General features: G+C 34.6%; 1 protein-coding gene across 1 annotated transcript; it reads left to right on the top strand.

Annotated features, from left to right (window-relative positions):
• Window positions 1-3,354: 3,354 nt before the first annotated feature.
• On the top strand, window positions 3,355-7,835 carry LOC109704397 (transcription factor BEE 3-like). The gene is made up of 5 exons (XM_020225137.1): window positions 3,355-3,534; window positions 4,322-4,420; window positions 6,583-6,648; window positions 7,524-7,592; window positions 7,730-7,835. Exons 1-5 carry the CDS (start codon window positions 3,355-3,357, stop codon window positions 7,820-7,822), a joined length of 507 nt encoding a protein of 168 aa, XP_020080726.1. The 3' UTR covers window positions 7,823-7,835.
• Window positions 7,836-21,323: the final 13,488 nt, after the last annotated feature.

The raw sequence follows: 21,323 nt of genomic DNA, 5'->3' as shown, positions 1-21,323 counted from the left end.
GGATTAAATTTATTTTTTCAACTTTTTTAATTAAAATATGAGTTAAAATTTAAAAATTAAATATATAATTTTAAATTTTAATTTGAACTTAAATTAAAAATTAAAATTTAATCAAGTATTTCGAATCTAACTTATGAATTTGAATTTAAATTAAATTTTAATTTATATAAAGTTTATTCAAATTTTATTTCAAACTTAAATTAAATTTATGAATTCAAATTAAAATTTAAATTATAATTTTAAGTTTGAATTTGAATAAATCAAAATTTAGTTTCATATTTTGAATTATCCATTCAACTTCAAAGTTTAATTTTTTAAAAAAAATAGATTTAAAATTTTGACATTATTTTAAAATTTTGACGTAAATTTTTAATATTTAATATTTAATTTAAATTTAAATTAATATATTATAAAGATAATGTTAGTATATTCATTTGATTACGTTTTTATATCCATCTGAACCAAATACCGACAATGAGAATGATTTATTCCGATTCCGATTCAGGTGATGAACCAAACAGAATTAGGTAATGAGCCATTTCGATTCCGATTCCAGCTTATTTTGATTCCGATTCCGACTCCGATTTCAAACCAAACATGCCCTATATGTGTACCAATACATAATAGTATAAAATATTTAACTTTTTAATGATAAAATTTTATAATTGCTTATTATATATCTCTATCAAACTTTTTGAACTTTATTAAAAAAATTATTACCAATTTTTTAAAAAAAGGATTGTTAGCTATACTATTGGCACGAGGGGTGCATCGTAACGACATCTCGTTGGCATGATACGATATGATAAATATGACCCGTGCCGATAAGTATTCAAATTCTTGATAAATAGATCTCATACACTAGACCTTTAAATGCTTGAACATATATAGTGCTATGAACGAGTTATGATACCCCTAAAATCTGATAATCCTATATATAAGATATAATATGACTAAACTTCTTAATTCGATTATAGTATTTCAAAAGGTGGCTAAATCTAAGAGGTTAAAAAAAATTACTAGTATAGGTGATCCTCCCGCGGGGCGTCACACATCCGGAGCACAAATGAGATAGGATCAGCTTGAGACGGGATTGAAAATAATTCGAGTTAGGTTTGTATTTGGCTCAAAATTAAAACAAGCTTTAATAATTAGCTCGTCTTCAACTTGAAATTAATTTGAGAAGCCTCGAAATTATTGTCATTCAACTTGAATTAAACTTTAATAAAATATTAAAACTAGCAATTACACGTATTATTATTAATTTATTATTACTAATGTTTGCTTTTGCTCTTAATTGTATTGGTAATTAATGTTAAATTTTAAAAGTCACGCTAACAAAAAAAACAGTGTTTACATTAATTACTATATATCAATCTAAATATAATATTTATATAAATTAGTTATATATTTATTTATTTCGAGCTATATCGATGGAAACACAAGCGAGGTAAACCCCGCTTATGTTTGGCTGCGAGTCATTTTGGGGTCGAACATGAGCTGACTCGCGAATAGCGAGCTAGACCAACAATTAATCCTACTTGGATAGATTGTATGACATTTAAAATACTTATATGTTAAAAATCATAAATTTTGGACTTCGTTATTTTGCAAGTCAAATAATGACCCTACTATCATTGATTTTCGAAACATTTTGATTCCTCGGTAATAAATTTTCAAAATATATTATTTTCGGTACTTAATTAAGTTCTCTAAATATAGTGTATGGCTATTATGCTATCAAAAGTATATATAAAGGAGTTGATGTTTCCGACTTTTTAATTTTTGGATCAAGAATTGTACGGTTGGGATAATTGTGGTTCTTCCAGAGTTCAGTAGTACCCTTAGTGTTGACTGGTTCCCACAGACGTGTAAGTTGTGAGGTTAGGGTCGGTGAGAGGTCAGAGAATTAGGAAAATAATTAAGAAAGTTGTTGATTCAGACGGGCTAAAAAAGTCGGAAGCACCAGATTCTCTATACCTTCCGATAGCACTGTGAGCGCCTCACTCGTTCTGTATATATTGTATAGTACGTAATATTAATAGCTAGTAGAGAGGAGTTATGTGATTGTGTGTGATTGTTTTGTGGTTGTTTGTTGTGTTTTTTTTTGTTTTTTTGTTGTTTGTATATTCTGTATCTTTCTCAGCTGTTCGATATCGATTTTTTCTCGTTTAATATTTTATATATATTATTATTTAATTTTTATATGTGAGTGTGTTACGTATAGTGTCTATGTGTTCGCGTATGTGTTATGTTGTATTCGATATGGGTGCTCTAATATTCTATTACATATATTGTTCAATCTCTGTATTGAGCCGTTTCAAGTTTGTGAGACGAGTTGCGTAATTCTGGGGATAATTATTTGATTTCAAGTTACACGTGAAAGTGTTGATAAACAAATTCTTTACTTCTAAATATACTTAATACAAGATCAATGTTATCTTTGATTTAAAGTTTTAATGTCATATTATTTTTACTATTTTTGTAAGAGTTTTTATTTTCAGTCCGTTGATTTCTTGAGCTCTGTTCGTCTCACTCATGTCATGAATGGATTATCTGTATATAATCTATAAATCGTTTATTTTTCTTAGATATTCTCAAATATCTCTAGATCAGTTTAATTCGGTAGCCGATTCGATCTTCGTTTCGACCGAAGTCGTTAATATCCGAAAACTACTACTGAAGCACGGAATGTCTCCGTGTCTTCCGATATGCAGAGTAAGCTTTTTCTCCACCTCTATATCTATTTACTATTACTTATTTTATTATGTCATGAGTATTTATATACGTCTGTATTTTGTATATTTCTTCTATTAATATTATTTTTGATTTAATTTTTCTATTTCTATATCTACTTTATTCTTTTTTATTTCAGATCATCTAATATACTTAGTTTTGGTTCTATTTGGTAATGAATATATATAATATATTATATATATAAAAAATAATAATTTAAAAAATAATTTATTTTTTAAATAATAATTTTTTTATTAAAAATTTGCAATAATTTTATATTTCTATCTAATCTCACACACCAAGTCAAAGGGCCTTTATCATTATACTTCTTTAAAACCCTTCCAAAATGTTCATTATAGAATATATAGAGAGATATAATAATATTACTATTGTATATTTTTTTGATTTAACCAATAAACATTATATAAAACATGGGAGAAAACTTCATTAAAAAAAAAAACTTAATAAAAATGTTTTTGTGTCCTTTTCGAAAGGAAGCCATTGTTTGTCTGTATATCTAGTGTTTCACATGTAAAATGTTTCTATATTGAGGCTAATTCTATATTTTTTTGCAAGTTGAATAGTAGATGTTTATATATTTAGTATTGCTCACCATTCATGGGTTTGCACAATAACTCACCATTAACTCATGAAAACACGTCCCCGTCGACGGTCGAGATCAGCTGGGGACATATCAAGAAGAAGGGGGAAGCCGCGGCACCGGATAGTTCGCAGAGCTCGGCGACGCCTCGTCTTGAAAATGGTTATTCACAAGAAAATGTAGCAAGGAAGAAGAGTGTATGTATCTTCAATTAATGACTTTGATGTATCATTCATTTTTGCAGTTTTAGTTTCCTTTTTTGAAATATTTTTACTGCACTATTATTTGGTTTGGTATAGTTAGACTCAACTGCAGTTGCATCTACACGAGAAGGGCTGTTGTACCAACTACAGCAGTTGGGCTGGAGTCGGCTCACCCATTAAAGAAATAAATAAAATGTGATTATTTTTTATATGCTTTTTTTAACCTTTTTTTTTTTTCTAAGAATACCTATTCATGAAATTTGCTGGAGTTTAATAATATCTGTTAGGGTTTAATAAATTTTTTTCATACGCTTCTTTTTTTTTCTAGTCTGCTAGTTCAATAATGTCTTAATTTTTATTTTGACCAAATTTATAATATATTTGTATTTAAAATTCATTAAATTCATATTTAATTTTATAATATATAAATTATATATAGATATAAAAATTTTAATTAATAATTAAAAGATCGTATGATTATGTTATATTCAGAAGAGATAATCTTATATTTCTATCTAAAAATTGACAGAATTTATAAATACAAATCACAATTACAACCTACCAAATAGAAAAAATATAACTGCAGCAATTGCAACTATATAAAACCAAACAGACTAGATATAGTTATGACTGCAGTATTTGCAACTATATGTACTTCCAACTATGCTGTTTTTGTAACTACATTGAACCAAATAGCCCCTATATATTTTGTGTTCATTTGATGCATTGGTGAATTTGTTCTCTTTTTCAGAGTTTAGGTGGTGGTGGTGGTGGGAGGAGAGGGAGGAGGTGTTCAAAGGAGGAGAAGAAGGCAAAGGAAGTGGTTCATGTGGAGGCAAGAAGAGGCCAAGCTACTGATAGCCACAGTGTTGCTGAGAGGGTAAGATCGTCATTTCACAAAGGTCATATTATAGACAACATTTTTGCCCCTACATAGATATGGAGTAGAGCTAGAATACTTTTAGAAGCACCAACTCATTAGTACTTCTAAATTTCTAACCTTTGGATCTACTCTTCAATTACTAATACCTTTTGGATCAAATACTATTCCACCTGCCACCACCTACCACCATCTACTCAACCTCATATCTCTCCATCCAATGGCTAAAAACNTCAGTGATTGTACATAGTTTATGATTTCATCTAACATTCCAGCCATGCCCATTTCCTACCAAATCACATCCAAATTTTTAAGTTTCTGGGAAATAACATAAATGTTAGGGACTAAATTAATCATCAGAATATATTTTTGGAAAAACTTCAAATACCACCTCTGTGATTTCACACTTTCTCACTTTAGTACCCTATGATTTAAAGTGTGTCGATTTAGTGTTATGTGGTTTCTTTTTTTATCTTTTTATTGATTTCATTAATTTTTTTCATTAAATCAGTGACAAAGTTAAAACTAAAGGATACTAAAATGAATATTCGATAAATCTAGGTGGGTATCTGAATTTTTTTGTATATAACTTAACAAAATATTAACGAAAAAACTGACGAAAGGATAAAAATAAAACCACATGATACTAACTTGCTACACTTTAAACCACAAAATACTAAAGTGAGGAAGTGCGAAACCACAGGGATGGTATTTAAAGTTTACACGATATTTTTGCGTAAACTTCAATTACTACCTCTGTAGTTTCGCATTTTTTTACTTTACTATCATATGATTAAAGTGTATCACTTTAGTATCATGTGATTTTATTTTTCTCTTTTCGTCAGCGCCTCCGTTAACTCTTTAATTACTAAATCATATAAAAAAAAATTCAGATACCCCACTTATGATTTATCGAATATTCACTTTAGTATTCCGTGGTTTATCGAATTTTCACGTTAGTACCCTATGGTTTTAATTTTGTCATCTATTTAACGAAAAAATTAACTAAGGGATAACAGAAAGAAAAAAATAATATCACATGGTACGAAAGTGATACATTTTAAATTATAGGGTACTAAAATAAAAACACGCGAAATTACAGGGGTGGTACTTGAAGTTTTCACTTTTTCTTTTTTCTTTTTTGGGATTGTTAATTAAGTTACCTTGTAACAGCCAGGGACTAGTTCTTGCAGGCATCTCATTCTTTCATTGATCCTCTCTCTTCTTAACTGAAAAAAAACCCAAAAAAATTTGCTCAGAACTCCCTAGAGTTTTTTTTATTAGTTTAAGCTTTGGCTTAGAATAAGATCTAGTTTGTTAATGTGGTGGCTAAAAATAATTTTTCAACACTTTGGAAGGCCCAAAAATTTTAGAGCGGTGAGAACATATGCTAAAATTCTTCTTCGGTGGTGGTTGTCACCGAAATTTTATAAAATTTAGGATAGAATAATAAAAGTGTTTCGAAATTTTGAGCCCTTCAAAATACGTAGCCACCGTATTAGCAAACTAGGTCTAAGACATTCATTTTTATAATAATTTTTTTATAACAAATTATTTTTATTAAATTTTATTGTATATGAAATTTAACTATCACTTTTTTTTTTTTTCACTATCCTCTGTTATTTCATAAAATTAACCAAATGACATTTTTATTATTCCTGAATACAGCAGTATTATAAACCAAATATAATTTTATTTTATTGCTGATTATTTCAAAATAGTTAGTTATCTTAAGAATATAAAAATGTCATTTGGTTAATTTTATGAAATAACAGAGGATAGTGAAAAAAAAAAAAAGTGATAGTTAAATTTCATATACAATAAAATTTAATAAAAATAATTTGTTATAAAAAAATTATTATAAAAATGAATGTCTTAGACCTAGTTTGCTAATACGGTGGCTACGTATTTTGAAGGGCTCAAAATTTCGAAACACTTTTATTATTCTATCCTAAATTTTATAAAATTTCGGTGACAACCACCACCGAAGAAGAATTTTAGCATATGTTCTCACCGCTCTAAAATTTTTGGGCCTTCCAAAGTGTTGAAAAATTATTTTTAGCCACCACATTAACAAACTAGATCTTATTCTAAGCCAAAGCTTAAACTAATAAAAAAAACTCTAGGGAGTTCTGAGCAAATTTTTTTGGGTTTTTTTTCAGTTAAGAAGAGAGAGGATCAATGAAAGAATGAGATGCCTGCAAGAACTAGTCCCTGGCTGTTACAAGGTAACTTAATTAACAATCCCAAAAAAGAAAAAAGAAAAAGTGAAAACTTCAAGTACCACCCCTGTAATTTCGCGTGTTTTTATTTTAGTACCCTATAATTTAAAATGTATCACTTTCGTACCATGTGATATTATTTTTTTCTTTCTGTTATCCCTTAGTTAATTTTTTCGTTAAATAGATGACAAAATTAAAACCATAGGGTACTAACGTGAAAATTCGATAAACCACGGAATACTAAAGTGAATATTCGATAAATCATAGGTGGGGTATCTGAATTTTTTTTTATATGATTTAGTAATTAAAGAGTTAACGGAGGCGCTGACGAAAAGAGAAAAATAAAATCACATGATACTAAAGTGATACACTTTAATCATATGATAGTAAAGTAAAAAAATGCGAAACTACAGAGGTAGTAATTGAAGTTTACGCAAAAATATCGTGTAAACTTTAAATACCATCCCTGTGGTTTCGCACTTCCTCACTTTAGTATTTTGTGGTTTAAAGTGTAGCAAGTTAGTATCATGTGGTTTTATTTTTATCCTTTCGTCAGTTTTTTCGTTAATATTTTGTTAAGTTATATACAAAAAAATTCAGATACCCACCTAGATTTATCGAATATTCATTTTAGTATCCTTTAGTTTTAACTTTGTCACTGATTTAATGAAAAAAATTAATGAAATCAATAAAAAGATAAAAAAAGAAACCACATAACACTAAATCGACACACTTTAAATCATAGGGTACTAAAGTGAGAAAGTGTGAAATCACAGAGGTGGTATTTGAAGTTTTTCCAAAAATATATTCTGATGATTAATTTAGTCCCTAACATTTATGTTATTTCCCAGAAACTTAAAAATTTGGATGTGATTTGGTAGGAAATGGGCATGGCTGGAATGTTAGATGAAATCATAAACTATGTACAATCACTGAAAAACCAAGTTGAGGTAAAATATTTCCTGCACCCACATTCTCAATCTAAATCAAATGCTTAATTAGTTAATTAATTGCTTCGATTAATTCTGGTTTTATCTTTAATGAACTTCTCTGATTAATCTCTATTTATTTTACCTCCATAATGCAGTTTCTTTCGATGAAATTATCCGCTGCGAGCTCATTTTATGACTTCAATTTGGATTGTGATCAACCCATGGCAGCCCCACAAGTTCTTCTCTAGATGAGAACCCTAGTTCCCAACTGTTTTTTTTTTTTTTTTTTTTTTTTTTTTTTTTTTTGGGAGGGTTTGAACAATGTGTTAATGTGGAATTAATGGTGATCATAAGAAGAGGAACATGAGAAAAAGAAGAGTGTACTGTAGTATTAGTCTTGTTGAAGGTTAAGTTAGAAACTAAGCTTCAACAGTTTAAAATAGTTAGTCTCTTTTTCAAATAAAAGACTTTCAGAATTTAGACGAAAAAGATTATGATCAGATAGAAGCTCTCCAATGAAAATTTTTTTCCCTTCATTCACGGCCCCCACTAGAAAAAAAAAAAACTTTAGTGGAGAGCTCTTCAATAGCGTTTAGATAAGGAACCCCTAATCCGTCATTAGATGGCGCTTTTATTTTTATCCAAATATTATAATCCTATTTTTTATGATTTAAAATTATTTTTAAGATTTTAGTATTAAAAAAATCTAATAAATCAATTAATGGAGGCAAAACTAATACATGATAATGGATTGACGGCTCCCACTAGAGTTTTATCTCTATATTGGGCCTTTATTTTGTCAATTTTTTTAATTCTAAAAATTTAAAAAAATTTAGACCTTAGGATGGAGACTGTAAATTATATATCCTATTTCTGGGTGTATAAGTAGTATTTTTTTATTTTCATATTTATTAAGAGAAATTCTATTTGTATATTTCAAAAGAGAGGACGAAACCTAATAACTTTTTAGTATTAAAAATAAAAATTAATTGCATGCAGGTCCCTGCAAATATAGTGAATTATAAGTATATCCCTATAATTTACTGTTTTCAAATATGCCCCTAACGTTAGAATTTATTAGAAAAATTTAGTTGTAGATATTTAACCATAGTTAGTTAATGAGGTAATTGACTTTTTTACCCCTCTTTAAATAATCGTTGGGATTTTTAGAGGAACATATTTATGATGGCAAAATGGTTATTTTACTTATAAAATAGATAGTGCTTTAACGATAACAAACTAGAGGGATATATTTGAAAATATTAGGATTTCTGTAAGGACAAAATATGAAAATTGAACTTTGTAAAGATATATTTATAATTCACTATATTTATAGGCTCCGTTTGGATCGGGAATTAGTAGGAACTAGTTATACCGGGGATAGGTACAAGTATGAATTTTTGTAGGAATAAGGGTATTTTTTTATTTGGATGAAATTATGAGTATAAGCTGGAACTAGAAAAATTATGTTTGGATGGTTATTAGGAATAAGAGGAATAGTGAGTAGTTGAACTTTTTAAATACCCAAATACCCCTCTCTATTAATACGAAGGATAGCCAAATTTTAGTGCTAAGTTGCTTGTAATTTTTTTTAATTTGGGAATATACTAACCAATTTAAATGTCAGGAATTTAATTTGAAAATACTTTGATATTTTATTAATTCTTGACTTTATTTAATCAATCTTAAAAACAACAAAAACTCAATATTTTAGGAAAAAAATTTAAATCATGATGTTGAATATAACAAATATATTCATCAACAATTAACCAAAAACACATGCATTATTTATACACGTAGCGTAATTAACACTTTTTACAAACAAACACATTTACATATACCATCAATTAAATCTACATATACTATCAAGCTAATTTACATCTATAATAATCCACCAATTAAATAGCATGAAAAAAATCCTAATCATTGGCACAACTCAAATAATACGAACACACTGATATATGTAAATGCAACAAGTCGAATATTACAACATAACATTGAACAATTACCTTTGATTAGCAAGCAACATAACCATAAACTTTATCGAAAATACATAACTAATGACAACATTTACAAGTAGCATAAACACAAACAATTAACATCTACTATTCCATAATTACTTCGTTATAGCTCTACCTAAACTGTCGTCACGTCTTGATTCATCTGCGCCTTCAATATTTGGCGGATCTTCGTCGTCATCGCCAGTGGGAAGTTGTTCTATCTCTTCATTAAAGTACATATCATTTTCTTGTTATTTTCGAATAAAATTGTGTACTACACAACATGCCATAGCAATCATACACTGTACTTTATACGGAAACGGTATTGCGTGATTTAGAATCTTAAACCGCTTCTTTAATATACCGAATGTTTTCTCAACTTCATTTCTCAACTGAGCATGTCGATGGTTATAGAGATCTTTGGGGTTGCAATGCGTGCGAGCCCTTGTGGTACTGTCAAATTGACTTAGATGATACCGTTCACCTCTGTAAGGCGCAAAAAATCTGTCTGTGTTTGCGTACCCCGATTCAACTAGATAAAATTTATCTATGAATATTAACATAGATAGAAAACAATATCCATTAAAATGACAAAAGTATTATTCATACTATGAAAAAAGACTATTTGGAAAGTTACCATCCGGAACTGTAAAACCTCCTATGTCGCACGCCCACCGAAATACACGCATATCAGCTGCCAATCCTTCCCAATCTGTGCATACAAAGAAAAATATATGGTCAAATGAGATTGCGGCCATCATATTTTGGGATGTGAACCCTTTGCGACATCGGAATAGTGGTTAGTCGCTCCTCGGAACAATCACTGGAATATGTGTGCCATCTATCGCGCCAATTGCATTCTACAAGATAACATGCAGCAGATATATTAATCCACAATTAAAAACCAAAGGAAATATATATTGCATGTAATTGTAGAAATCAACCTTAAAAGGATGAAAATTGAGATTATCTCGAATTCTTGGATGCACCATTATATTATTTGGCAGTAACGTTAGGTATTCATCTTTCAACATTACAATACCCCGCAATACATTGTTGAAATGTCTACTGATTGTTTCTCCTGAATGTTGGAATGTTTCAGCAAGCACTCTATTAGCCACACCATGACCTACGCCAAATAAAAATATTGCTAGTTGTTCATCAACAATCATGTATCGTGTTCCTCTTATCAGTTCTCAAGCAACTAGCACATCGCGAAGTGCAATGAAAGTAATAGTCGTCATGCGAAAATGATCGTACCCTCTATCTAGATAACCATTCAAAATATCACAAATCATTTGGTGGCCGGTAAAAGGTCGAGTATGACACTGACGTTTGTGTAAGGAATTAGAAAACGTCCGAAAGTCTTGACCAAATAGTATGATATATACTTGATCCCAGTAGTCATCATCGTCATTTAATATTGACATTATATTTGCTAAGGTCGTCGAAGAAAAAACAGAACGATACAAGGGCACACCTATGAGTGCTGCAATGATAATATCATGCATTATATCACAAGTAGTACACATCATATTTTTTGCAACATTCAACATAATGCACCTTTAAGTCAAAACATTGAACACAAGAAAACTAACATGTAAGCAAACATAGTATATAATCATACATAAAACCAAACAAACAAACAACTAATCTAACATACAAGTCTAAAACGCAAATGCTTCAAGCACCACATGCTACCCTATTCTACAAACACCAACACACAATAACAGAACAATCTAAAAATCAGGAAAGTTTTTTTTATACAAGACATCTTGGACCTCGCATTGCCGCCCTATCCATCTTCCTGCTATGCGATCATTCATAGTCATAAAAAGGCATCTTTGTGGCTCATTCAGCAATGCTTCCCCTGCTACTATGGCCTGCTCATCTGTAATTCCAGACATATTATAAACCCTATTCATACACTCTTCAATTGAAGAAATATTAGAAAGCTTGGTTTGATCTTGTTGGTACATTTCTCTAACAAGGTTCAGCTTTTGTTTTCCAATATCTACCAATTCCGATATTGCTTCGCTGGTTATGTCAATTTTTTTTCCGACCGGCGGAAGCAGATGGTTGTTTCTTTAGAGGGAGTGAGGCCTCTGGAGAGCGAGCTCTTTTACCTGCAGAGCTATATCCAGATCCACTAGCACTCCCTCCTATATTTGGTTGCACTAGGGGAGGGCTAGGGGAACGTGAAGTATTATTGTCTGGTACGTTTGCATGCAAGGGTGAGCGTGAGAACCCTGGTTTAAAGAGACCGGGTAAGAAGTTAATTACAAGCTGTCTAACATCTGGTATCGTCCTCACCAAGAGAAGATGAGGATGAGCTATCAATTGTTGGTGCGGGCATTTGCGAGGACATTCCAAATTGTCCTGTGGCAGTAGTTGATCCGGAAAGAAATGCATTATCCTTATATGCCAGAAAAGGTTATCCCTAAACTTCGCCAAAGCCGGATTGTCCTGAACAAAGATACTTAACATTATACATGTTTAATATGTAGGTGTAATTTAAAATTGCAATCATTGTAATAAACCTTCACCACTATGACTGCGTCCCAATCACTACGATCAACGGCCGTGGGTATATTATTCACATGATCCTAACCCCAACCGCTCTTATTTGCCAAATTATTTTAGGTCATATACAATCTCTTCAGAACCTTCAAGCGATTCTTAATTTGATTCTTCATCAGATTCTGATTTGTTTCAGAGTTGAAACTAGAAATAATTCTAACCCAGGCTGTTTGCGTGAAACTACCATTAACGTAGTTTTCTAATGCATGCTCCTCCATCATGATACTCAACAAAATAGAATCCAACTGATCAGTCCAACTGCTACCACCTGTGTCTCCACTAGGGATTGGATTATTGTCCAATCCCATACCTTGGTTTACAATGGACTTAGAAGAGGGTCTCTTGCCTGGACGTATCTATACTTATACATATTATGACAATTTAATTGTGAATCAAATGCAAAGACAACACCATAAATATATTATGAGATAGAATAATTTAAATCAAGCAAGTAGGCAAGTACACATGAAAAATAGGGAAGGAAGTTACAATTATTGTGCAATGTGCAAACATAATACATCATAGTAATTTATAAAAGAAATACTGAACAATAACACTTGACATATAATTAAACACCATATACATTGCAAAGAAGGGTGTTTGCCGCTGAAATATATATTGCATGCACTGAAATTTACATCCATACCAACCATCAAATGCTGATTGCTAATGGATTGGTGGCTCATTTTGCTTCCAAATAAGTATGGGGTTATATGAATTTTTACATCCATACCATCCATCGAATACAGATGGAAATCATCATCATCGCCATAATTGCCCACGCACTGAGCTCAAGTACTTTCTCAGAGCAGCCACAGTGCACAGGATGCCCACTATAATATACAACACATAAAGTATCGATCAAGCATAGAAGAACACAGATAAGCAGAAGCAAGCACCTAACAATCAAACATTGTACCTAATGAAGCATAGAGAAGTTGAGCATTCACAGAGGCGAAGATTAATTCATGCCATATTCAACTACAAACTATGCCATATTGCACCGAATTTTTTTTCATACCAATCATCAAATGGTGATAGATTGGCGGCTCATTTGGCTTCCAATATGTATGGGGTTGTATGAATTATTACATCCATACCATCCATCGAATACATTCAATGAAAACTTGCATCATCGCCAAATTTCACTGCCCGTGCACAGACCAAAAAATATGTATCACAGGGCTGGCACAGCGCACAAGGTATAGTATAATATACAGCATACACAGTATAGATCAACCACAGAGAAGAACAGAGGAAGCACAACCCGGCACAGAGAAGCACACCAATTTCGAGCAATCACAAAGGCGAAGAAAAACTGCGGCCATACACTGCGTACCTTGGCTTCAACAGAGGAAGCAAAGAGAAAAACAGGGAAGGAGATCAAGCACAGAGAATTTGATCACCCAAAACCTCAGATGTAGGGTTCGGCCAACGGCTGCGGCGACATCAAGGCGGCGCCGACCAAGGCACTGATGGATTAGAAGAAGGCGGCGACGACTAAAGCAGAGATCGCACAGAGGAAGGCGGCGGCGACGAAGGCTCTAATCGCACAGAGGAAGGCGGCGGCGACCAAAGCAGAGATCGCATAGAGGAAGGCGGCGGCACCCAAAGCAGAGATCGCACAGAGTAAGGCGGCCATGACGAATGCCCTGATCGCACAGCGGAAGGAGGCGGCGACCAAAGCAGAGATCGCACAGAGGAAGCCGGCGGCGACCAAGGCAGTGATCGCACAGAGGAAGGCAAAGGCGACAACAGTGATCGCATAGAGGAAGGCAAAGGCGACAACAGTGATCACACAGAGGAAGGGGCTTATCCCCTTGTTTGGATCTGGTACAAGATAGGGTATAAGGGGCGGTGAGCAAACCTCAGATCTAGGCTACGCACAGAGCAAAGTGGCGGTTTCTCCCCCGAGGAAGGCGGCGTTTTCTCCCCAAAGCCGAGGAAGGCGCCGGGTTTCTAGCAACGGCGAAGAAGGCAAAGAGAGGAATAAGGGCCCGGGGGTTCCAAAGATAGAGAAGAAGGTAAAGAGAGGCTGCCCTGGCTGCGGGGGTCCTCAGATTGGGGATTTCCAGTGACGGCAACACTGGCGACGCCGGCGAAGCCTAGATCTAACAAGGGCAAGGGGATTCCAAAGATGGAGCTTCCTCAGATCTAGAGTTTACAGCGACGGGGAAGATGGCGAAGAGATGAAGAAGGGCACGGGGGATCCACAGATGGAGAAGAAGGCCACGAAGGGAGAAGCGAGCGGGTTACCAGCGATGCCCTGGCCGCGGGGGTTCCAGAGATGGAGAAGAAGGCAACGAAGGGAGAGAGAAAGGAGGTGTTTTTTCCAAGATGCCCCTGGTACAAGCCTTGGGGATAGGGTTGTTCCAACACGGGGGTTGGAACAGCAGTTCCCACCCTAACGGGTTATACCAGATATAACCCGTTACGATGGGAACTGCTGTTCCCACCTCAACATAATGTTGTTTGGGTACAAGATAGGGGATAAGCCCCTTATTCCCTATCTTGTACCAGATCCAAACATGTAATAGAGATCTATATGAAATTAAACCTAAAAACAAATTGACAAAATATGACGTCATTCTAGGTCATTGCATGTAGATTTAACGTTTCTCATATTTTACAAGTAAAAATGTATGGAGTCCCCCTCAACTGTAGGCAATTGTAAAAAAAAAAAGCCCTTAACTTTTTGTTTGCTGGTTGAAAGTCTCTTTAACTTATAATTTTTAATTTTGAAATAGTCCCCTCAACATTTCAATTGAAGAGTTCTTAATTTTGAATTTTTCTATTTCTTTAAATTTTTATATTAAGGTTTTAAATTTCATCAAATTTAATTACTCTGTTTGTTGTTACCCATTGACCAAATTTATTTTTATAAAATAATTAAAGTAATTAAATGTAAGATCCCAGGTGTTCAGCTGTGAAGGCTTGTCGACAGCTCTGGAGAGTGTCGGGACAAGTCCGAGTCGCGTTGGCGTCAAATAGACGCAAAACGGACTCCGTGCGACGCAAGGGCAGCTTATAGCGAAGAAATCTGCAAAACAGCAGATTTCTCTGCTTGCTGTACCGGTACAACCAGCACGCTGTACCGGTACAACCAGCGCACACTGGTTTAGCTGCTCTCGGGTTGGCTCTTGTACCGGTACAGGAGCCCGTGTACCGGTACAAGGGGGTAGGTAGAGGGCTAAATGAGTAATTTTATCCCTCGTTTGTATCACCCCACCCCACCTACTGTTATTTACATACGTAGAGAGCTGAGAGAGGAGAGTTTTACTTGTTCTTCTTCCTCTCTCTCTCTAGCATCGGCCGAGCAAGAAGGAGACTGTTGGAGTTCGAATTCGTCTCCGATGTCGTGTCGCGGAGCCGTTCGGGGATACGGTTGTTGCCGGAGCTTTGCGAGGAGGCCGGGCGAGAGTGCGTCTTCCCTATTCTTGACATCGCGCCGGTGCTAGTCGCTGTCGAGGTGAGCGTTCCATTGCATTGGCTTCAAGTGCTTCAAGTATCATCAATTTGGGCTTAAGTGCTGTTTTACTGTTTTCGCCGTCGACCGTTGGTATTTCAGCTCGTACTCGGTGTAGGAGTATCGGTTTTCGACGGGACTTGGTTCATTGGATTCGGGACTTTGAGAGGAATCCACAAAGACCTTACTTGCTGGATTTGGTGAAGGTTACCCTTGTCGAATCCTTGTTGTACCTTGCTGCTGTGATTCCTGGACTGAAACGGTGAATGTTGTTGTGTAGAGCTCGAGCTTAGACGATTTTTGGACTCGGAGCAGTGTGATTGACCAGCAGGTGGTGTCGCAGCTGGGAGGGTGTTTCGCTGCCAGGGATTAGCGCGCGAGGTGGGTTACATCGGTTTTGACTCCTAAGTTCTAATCGTCGACATGTATAATTTCGATTTTGGTATAGTCTATTCTAACTCGAATTTATGGATTATATTGTAAATTGCAAATCTGGATTTGAAGCATGTGGTAATAAACTGAGTAGTTTATACATGTTGGACTCGAAATTTGAATTAGGAGAAAACCTGCGATTTGGACCTGTCACTTGTTTAAACTGCCTGATTTAGCTCTAGGAGCGGTTATAAAATTGTGATGTCGCAGTATCCTCGAGACGAGTACTCCAGGTAGTTTAGAATACATTTACGCTCGTGCTGGTACGTCGAGTGGATTTTTACAGGATCGTTTGGGCTATTTTGGACTGTTGGGTGCCGTCAGAGTTGACGGTGGACCCGGATCGCCTTTTTGGCGACAGATTGTGCCGAGGGCACGTGAACTGTTGGTTATTAGACTAGTTAGAGTCGGTTACTTGACTTTGGCTTTTCAGAGCCTGTTTGAGCTCGACAGAGATACGCTGCATACTCGGTTGGGTAGCGCCCACGAGTGCCACTCCGGAGACGGCTTTATGCTTTTGCGTTGGTGTCGCTCATGCCGGTTGGACTTGCTCTCCACGGACCAGTTAGTGTGGAGGTAGCTGGATAGTCGCAACTGGGCAGGGACAGGTGTGTTCACAGTCCCAGGGACGGGTATGTTTACAGTCCCGATTGGATTGGGTCAGATTTGACATTTCCTACAGTTGGTTAGTGTAGAGCATGATAGTGTAGTGAACGATAGCGGTAGAGTTTACTTTCTGCTTTTCCGACTACTCTTGCTCCCCTCTGTAGACTTAGTGGGTGGACCGATATTGTTTTGGGCGGCACCCACTGAGGACTACTTATTTTTACAGTAGTTCTCACGCCCAGTTGTTACCCCTGTTTTGCAGAGCCACAGGTTTCGACTGCTGCGCCTTCCGCGGATCAGGATCGAGGCAAGGGCGTCGCGAGTTAGAGCCGTACCCGACGCGCAGAGCTAGAGGCACCCCTACTGCAGGTAGACGTTTTTGTTTTGAGTTTATGTACATAGTAGACTTAACTCGCCAGTGCGAGTAGCTCTGTATTTTGGACTTGGACTATGTATATGAAACTCAGTTTGTTTCACTTCTGTTTTCTCTAGCAGCTCTCTACTACTGTTCGTAGTAGTGTTTGTTTTACAGGTACTGCTGTCGCTTCGTATACAAGAAAAATTTCTTTGTATACGGCGGATTTGTCGGCGTGCCCGGGGAACGAGACATCCGGGACGTGGCAGATTAAGTTGGTATCAGAGCTTTGCTGTAGGTCGTTGGGACCTAGAAAACCTAAGTTTGGCAAACCTTAGGAAAGCAAGACGCGAGTGGCGTAATTTAATTGCGAAAGTCAATGATTAGTTGTTCTAACTCCTCCTAAAATGGGGTGAGTGATTGAAGGAGTACCTGTTTTGTCGGCGTGCCCGGGAAACGAGACATCAGGGACGTGACATTAAATTTGGTAAAATCACTAAAAAATTTTGATAAAATCTCCAAAAAATTTTTGGCCAAAATTATATAATGTCAATAAAAAAAAAAAAAAGAGAGAAGTTGAGGGGCTCTCATTTACAGAAAAAAAAAAAGAAGTGGTACTAGTAGAGGCAATTATAGGGAGTAAATTTTACATTCCATAGTCTAAAAATTTAAGCAATCATTTTAAAAATTTTTAATATTAAAAATTATTACGATCAACAAAGTAAATCTTCATCTTTGGCTACCTAAATTGTAAATCTTATGCTCATTTCGTAGGTGTATAGATAGTATTACTTTTTAAAAGGGACAATTTTAAACCTGGCCCACTAAAACTTCAAAAATATCATAGATGCTCTTCAAAATTTAAAAAATGACCAATACACTGCTAAAATATAAAATTATTATCAATACTCTCTAAATATATAAAATTGTCACTAATACTGCTTAAACATTAACCCTCTATCACCATACTCCTACACCCTACGCACTCTTATATAGGCTGGCAAACGAGCGAGCCGGCTCGTGTTCGACTCATGTTCGGCTCGATATTCGCTCGCTGCGAGCTCGACTCGAAATTAAATGACGAGCTTGAACAAAATAAAGGCTCGAAATTCATTTCAAGCCGAGCTTGAGTTTACAGCTCGTTCGAATTAGCTCGAAAAGCTCAAAATATATATTATATTATATAATATATATTATATATATATATATATTTATATTATATATATATATATATATATATATATATATATTATGTTGTGCTATATGCTTATGGAAGCACGAGGCCTCCGTACTTTCAAGTCGTTTTTGATGTTCGAACTTTCGAATCGGACGATCGGCTCCGTTTAGAGTTGATTAGAGTATTTGAAGTACTAGATAAATAAATTTTGCGATTTTTCATATCATTTGCCTAGTTGATCGAAGAGGCTCAAATCAATAATTTAACGCCGTAGTGAGCAGTTGCAAGTTTACGGTGTAGAATATCCAAATCACATAAATTTTGATAGAAAATTCTTTATACCATAATAAAACAGGTCAATAACTTTGATCTAAAATTTAATGTTATATCATTATATTTTGTAAGATTTTTATTTTTAGCTGTTGATTTTGAGCCACTTCGATCACTAAGCAAATGATATCGAAAAATCGAAAATTTATTTTCTAATACTTCAAATACTGCTAGATCAAGTCTAACGGAGCGATCGTCGATTCGAAAGTCCGAAACATCGAAAACAAAGTGGAGCACGGAGCCTCCGTGCTTCCATAAGCATCATAGCCGCACTCATATATATATATATATATATATATATATAATTATATATAATATATATATATATAAAATATATTTTAATTATAATATAGGCTTTAACTTATTTTTTTCCCCTTTCTTCTTTCTCAATCTCCTCTCTCTCTCTCTCTCTCTCCTCTCTCCTGGAGTCACCCTAGCTCACATTTCTTGCAATTATTTTGTATTTGAACTATTGGACATGTTGCATCAAATGTAGGTAATGTTATATAAAATTAAACTATTGATTAATAATGTCGCAGAATTTCAATCGGCTCGTTTGAGACTCGAGCTCGGCTCGACTGGAAATTAGGCTCGCCAAGCTCGGTTCGAATTAATTTCAAGCCGAGCTTGAGCTTAGATTTAGCTCGAAATAAATTTCAACCGAATTTGAGCTGACATAAGCTCGCTCGAGCTGGCTCATTTCCACCCTACTCTATATATACAAGGGCACTCATGATATTTTTCGATTTAGAGAGACATCTATGATTTCAAGCCGAATTTGAGCTGACAAAAGCTCGCTCGAGCCGGCTCGTTTCACACCCTACTCTTATATATTACAAGTAGGGGTGGAACTGGACCGGGCTTGGGTCGGGTAATATTATGCCCAAGCCGGCCAAAAAAATATTGGGCTTCGGGTCGGGCTTTTACCCAATTTTGTTTAAAAATTAAGCCGGCCCAAGCCAAGCAATGCCAATCCACTCGGGCTTGTGAAGGCCTATTTTTATACATTTATTAATAATAGATAAAATATTTTATTTGTATAGTAAATGTACCATATATTTACTCATAGATATGTATAATTAATTAATTATATAGAACAATACTATTTAATATATCCTAATATGGAACTAATATTTATTAATATATAATATATCCTTATATATATAAGTATATACCATTAATAACACTATATACTATATATGATATATTATATATTATTCTTTTTATAAAAAATATTATATATATATATATATAAATATTTTATTTTAATAATTAATATATCGGGCTTTTGGGTCGGGCTCGGGCCGGGCTTGGACATGCCCAAATAGGCCCAAAATTTTTTCGGGCCTAAATTTTGAAGCCCGGCCCGAACCCAAAGTTAAGTTTTTAATACCCAAAGCCCGGCCCAAACATGGCCCATCAGGCCGGCCCTTGTTTAGGCCCGGGTCCAGTTCCACCCCTATATACAAGGACACTCATGATATTTTTCGATTTAGAGAGACATCTATGAAATTACAGCTTTTTAGAAGAGCATGGACGAAAGTAACCCAAAAACTATATAAATATATATAGAGTCTATAACTAATACTGCTAAACTCTTAACCCTCTATTACCAGTACTCCTAGATCCTAATGTCATGGCTTTAGCATTTTTGCTCACAAAGTCCATGTAGTGTTCACTTTTCTCTGCAAAGATGGACAAGTCTTGCTCCTTGTTGCAAACTCGGGCCTCCGCGTCTTACGACTAAGTGTATAAAAGAAAAACAAAGAAAGAGAGTGGTTACTCAAAAACAAAACTAAATACTTTCAATTACTTAGAAAATTAGGATTACAATACACTACCTCTTGTGTGTTTGGCCATAGCCATTCCCATAATTTTTAGGGTTAAGATACAATAAATATAGTCTACCATAACTCACGCATTAAGCTTATATTAACTCACGCATTGTCATGTAGTAATGAATCCTCACAAATGCAAAGCTAATTCAATGATTGCTCATGACCTTTAGATTTTTTCTGACAGTTTTGGAGGCTTGATGGCAACAGTTTTGTGACCCTTCTTCTCCCACAAAAAGACTGAAATCAGGCTTTCTCGACAGCACGTTTCAACTTATGAAGTTGGGCTGGACCCTAGTTAGTAAATTCGCGAATTATGCGCGAATTATTAAAAATCCGAATTAAACGGTTCGTTTACGAATTTTTCTTAAAGAAAGTGAATTATTCACCAATCTTTGGGCCAGCTGAATTATTCGCAAATAATTCGCGAATTATTGCCGAATTATTGAAAATATGAATAAAAAACTTATAATTTTTATTTTTAAATATAAATTATCTTATATTTTATATCTTATATTTTATATTTTATATCGAAGCCGTTTTTTAAGCCGAAATTTTCAACGAATTTAAAAATTAGAAAATAAATTTTATGCATATAATATCCGTACTGAATTTTTGCCGAATCCGAATTAACTAACTATGGGCTGGACCGAGCAAAAATTTTTCTAAATCCCTGACACTAAGCACTCTTAGGCTAAGCACTCTTATATACACAAGGACTCTAATGATATTTGGCAATTAAAGGGGTCACCTATGAAATTCTAGCTTTTTGGGAGTGGCGTGAAAGAAATTAACCGAAAATAATTTGTTGAGGGGGCCATTTCGACGAGTCCCATAGTTGAGGGAGTCCCCACACATTTTAACCCAAATAACAAGAGTCGTGCTACCCATACACCCCATTTAGAGTTGTAGATCCTACAACTCCTTGATCTAACGGCTGATATAAACTTGGTTTGAAAAAAAAAAAA

The sequence above is a fragment of the Ananas comosus genome, unplaced genomic scaffold, assembly GCF_001540865.1.
Source record: "Ananas comosus cultivar F153 unplaced genomic scaffold, ASM154086v1, whole genome shotgun sequence".
In the NCBI taxonomy this organism is placed as follows: domain Eukaryota; kingdom Viridiplantae; phylum Streptophyta; class Magnoliopsida; order Poales; family Bromeliaceae; genus Ananas; species Ananas comosus.
Note: the sequence above shows the minus strand (reverse complement) of the source record. Positions and strands in the feature narration are given on the sequence as shown.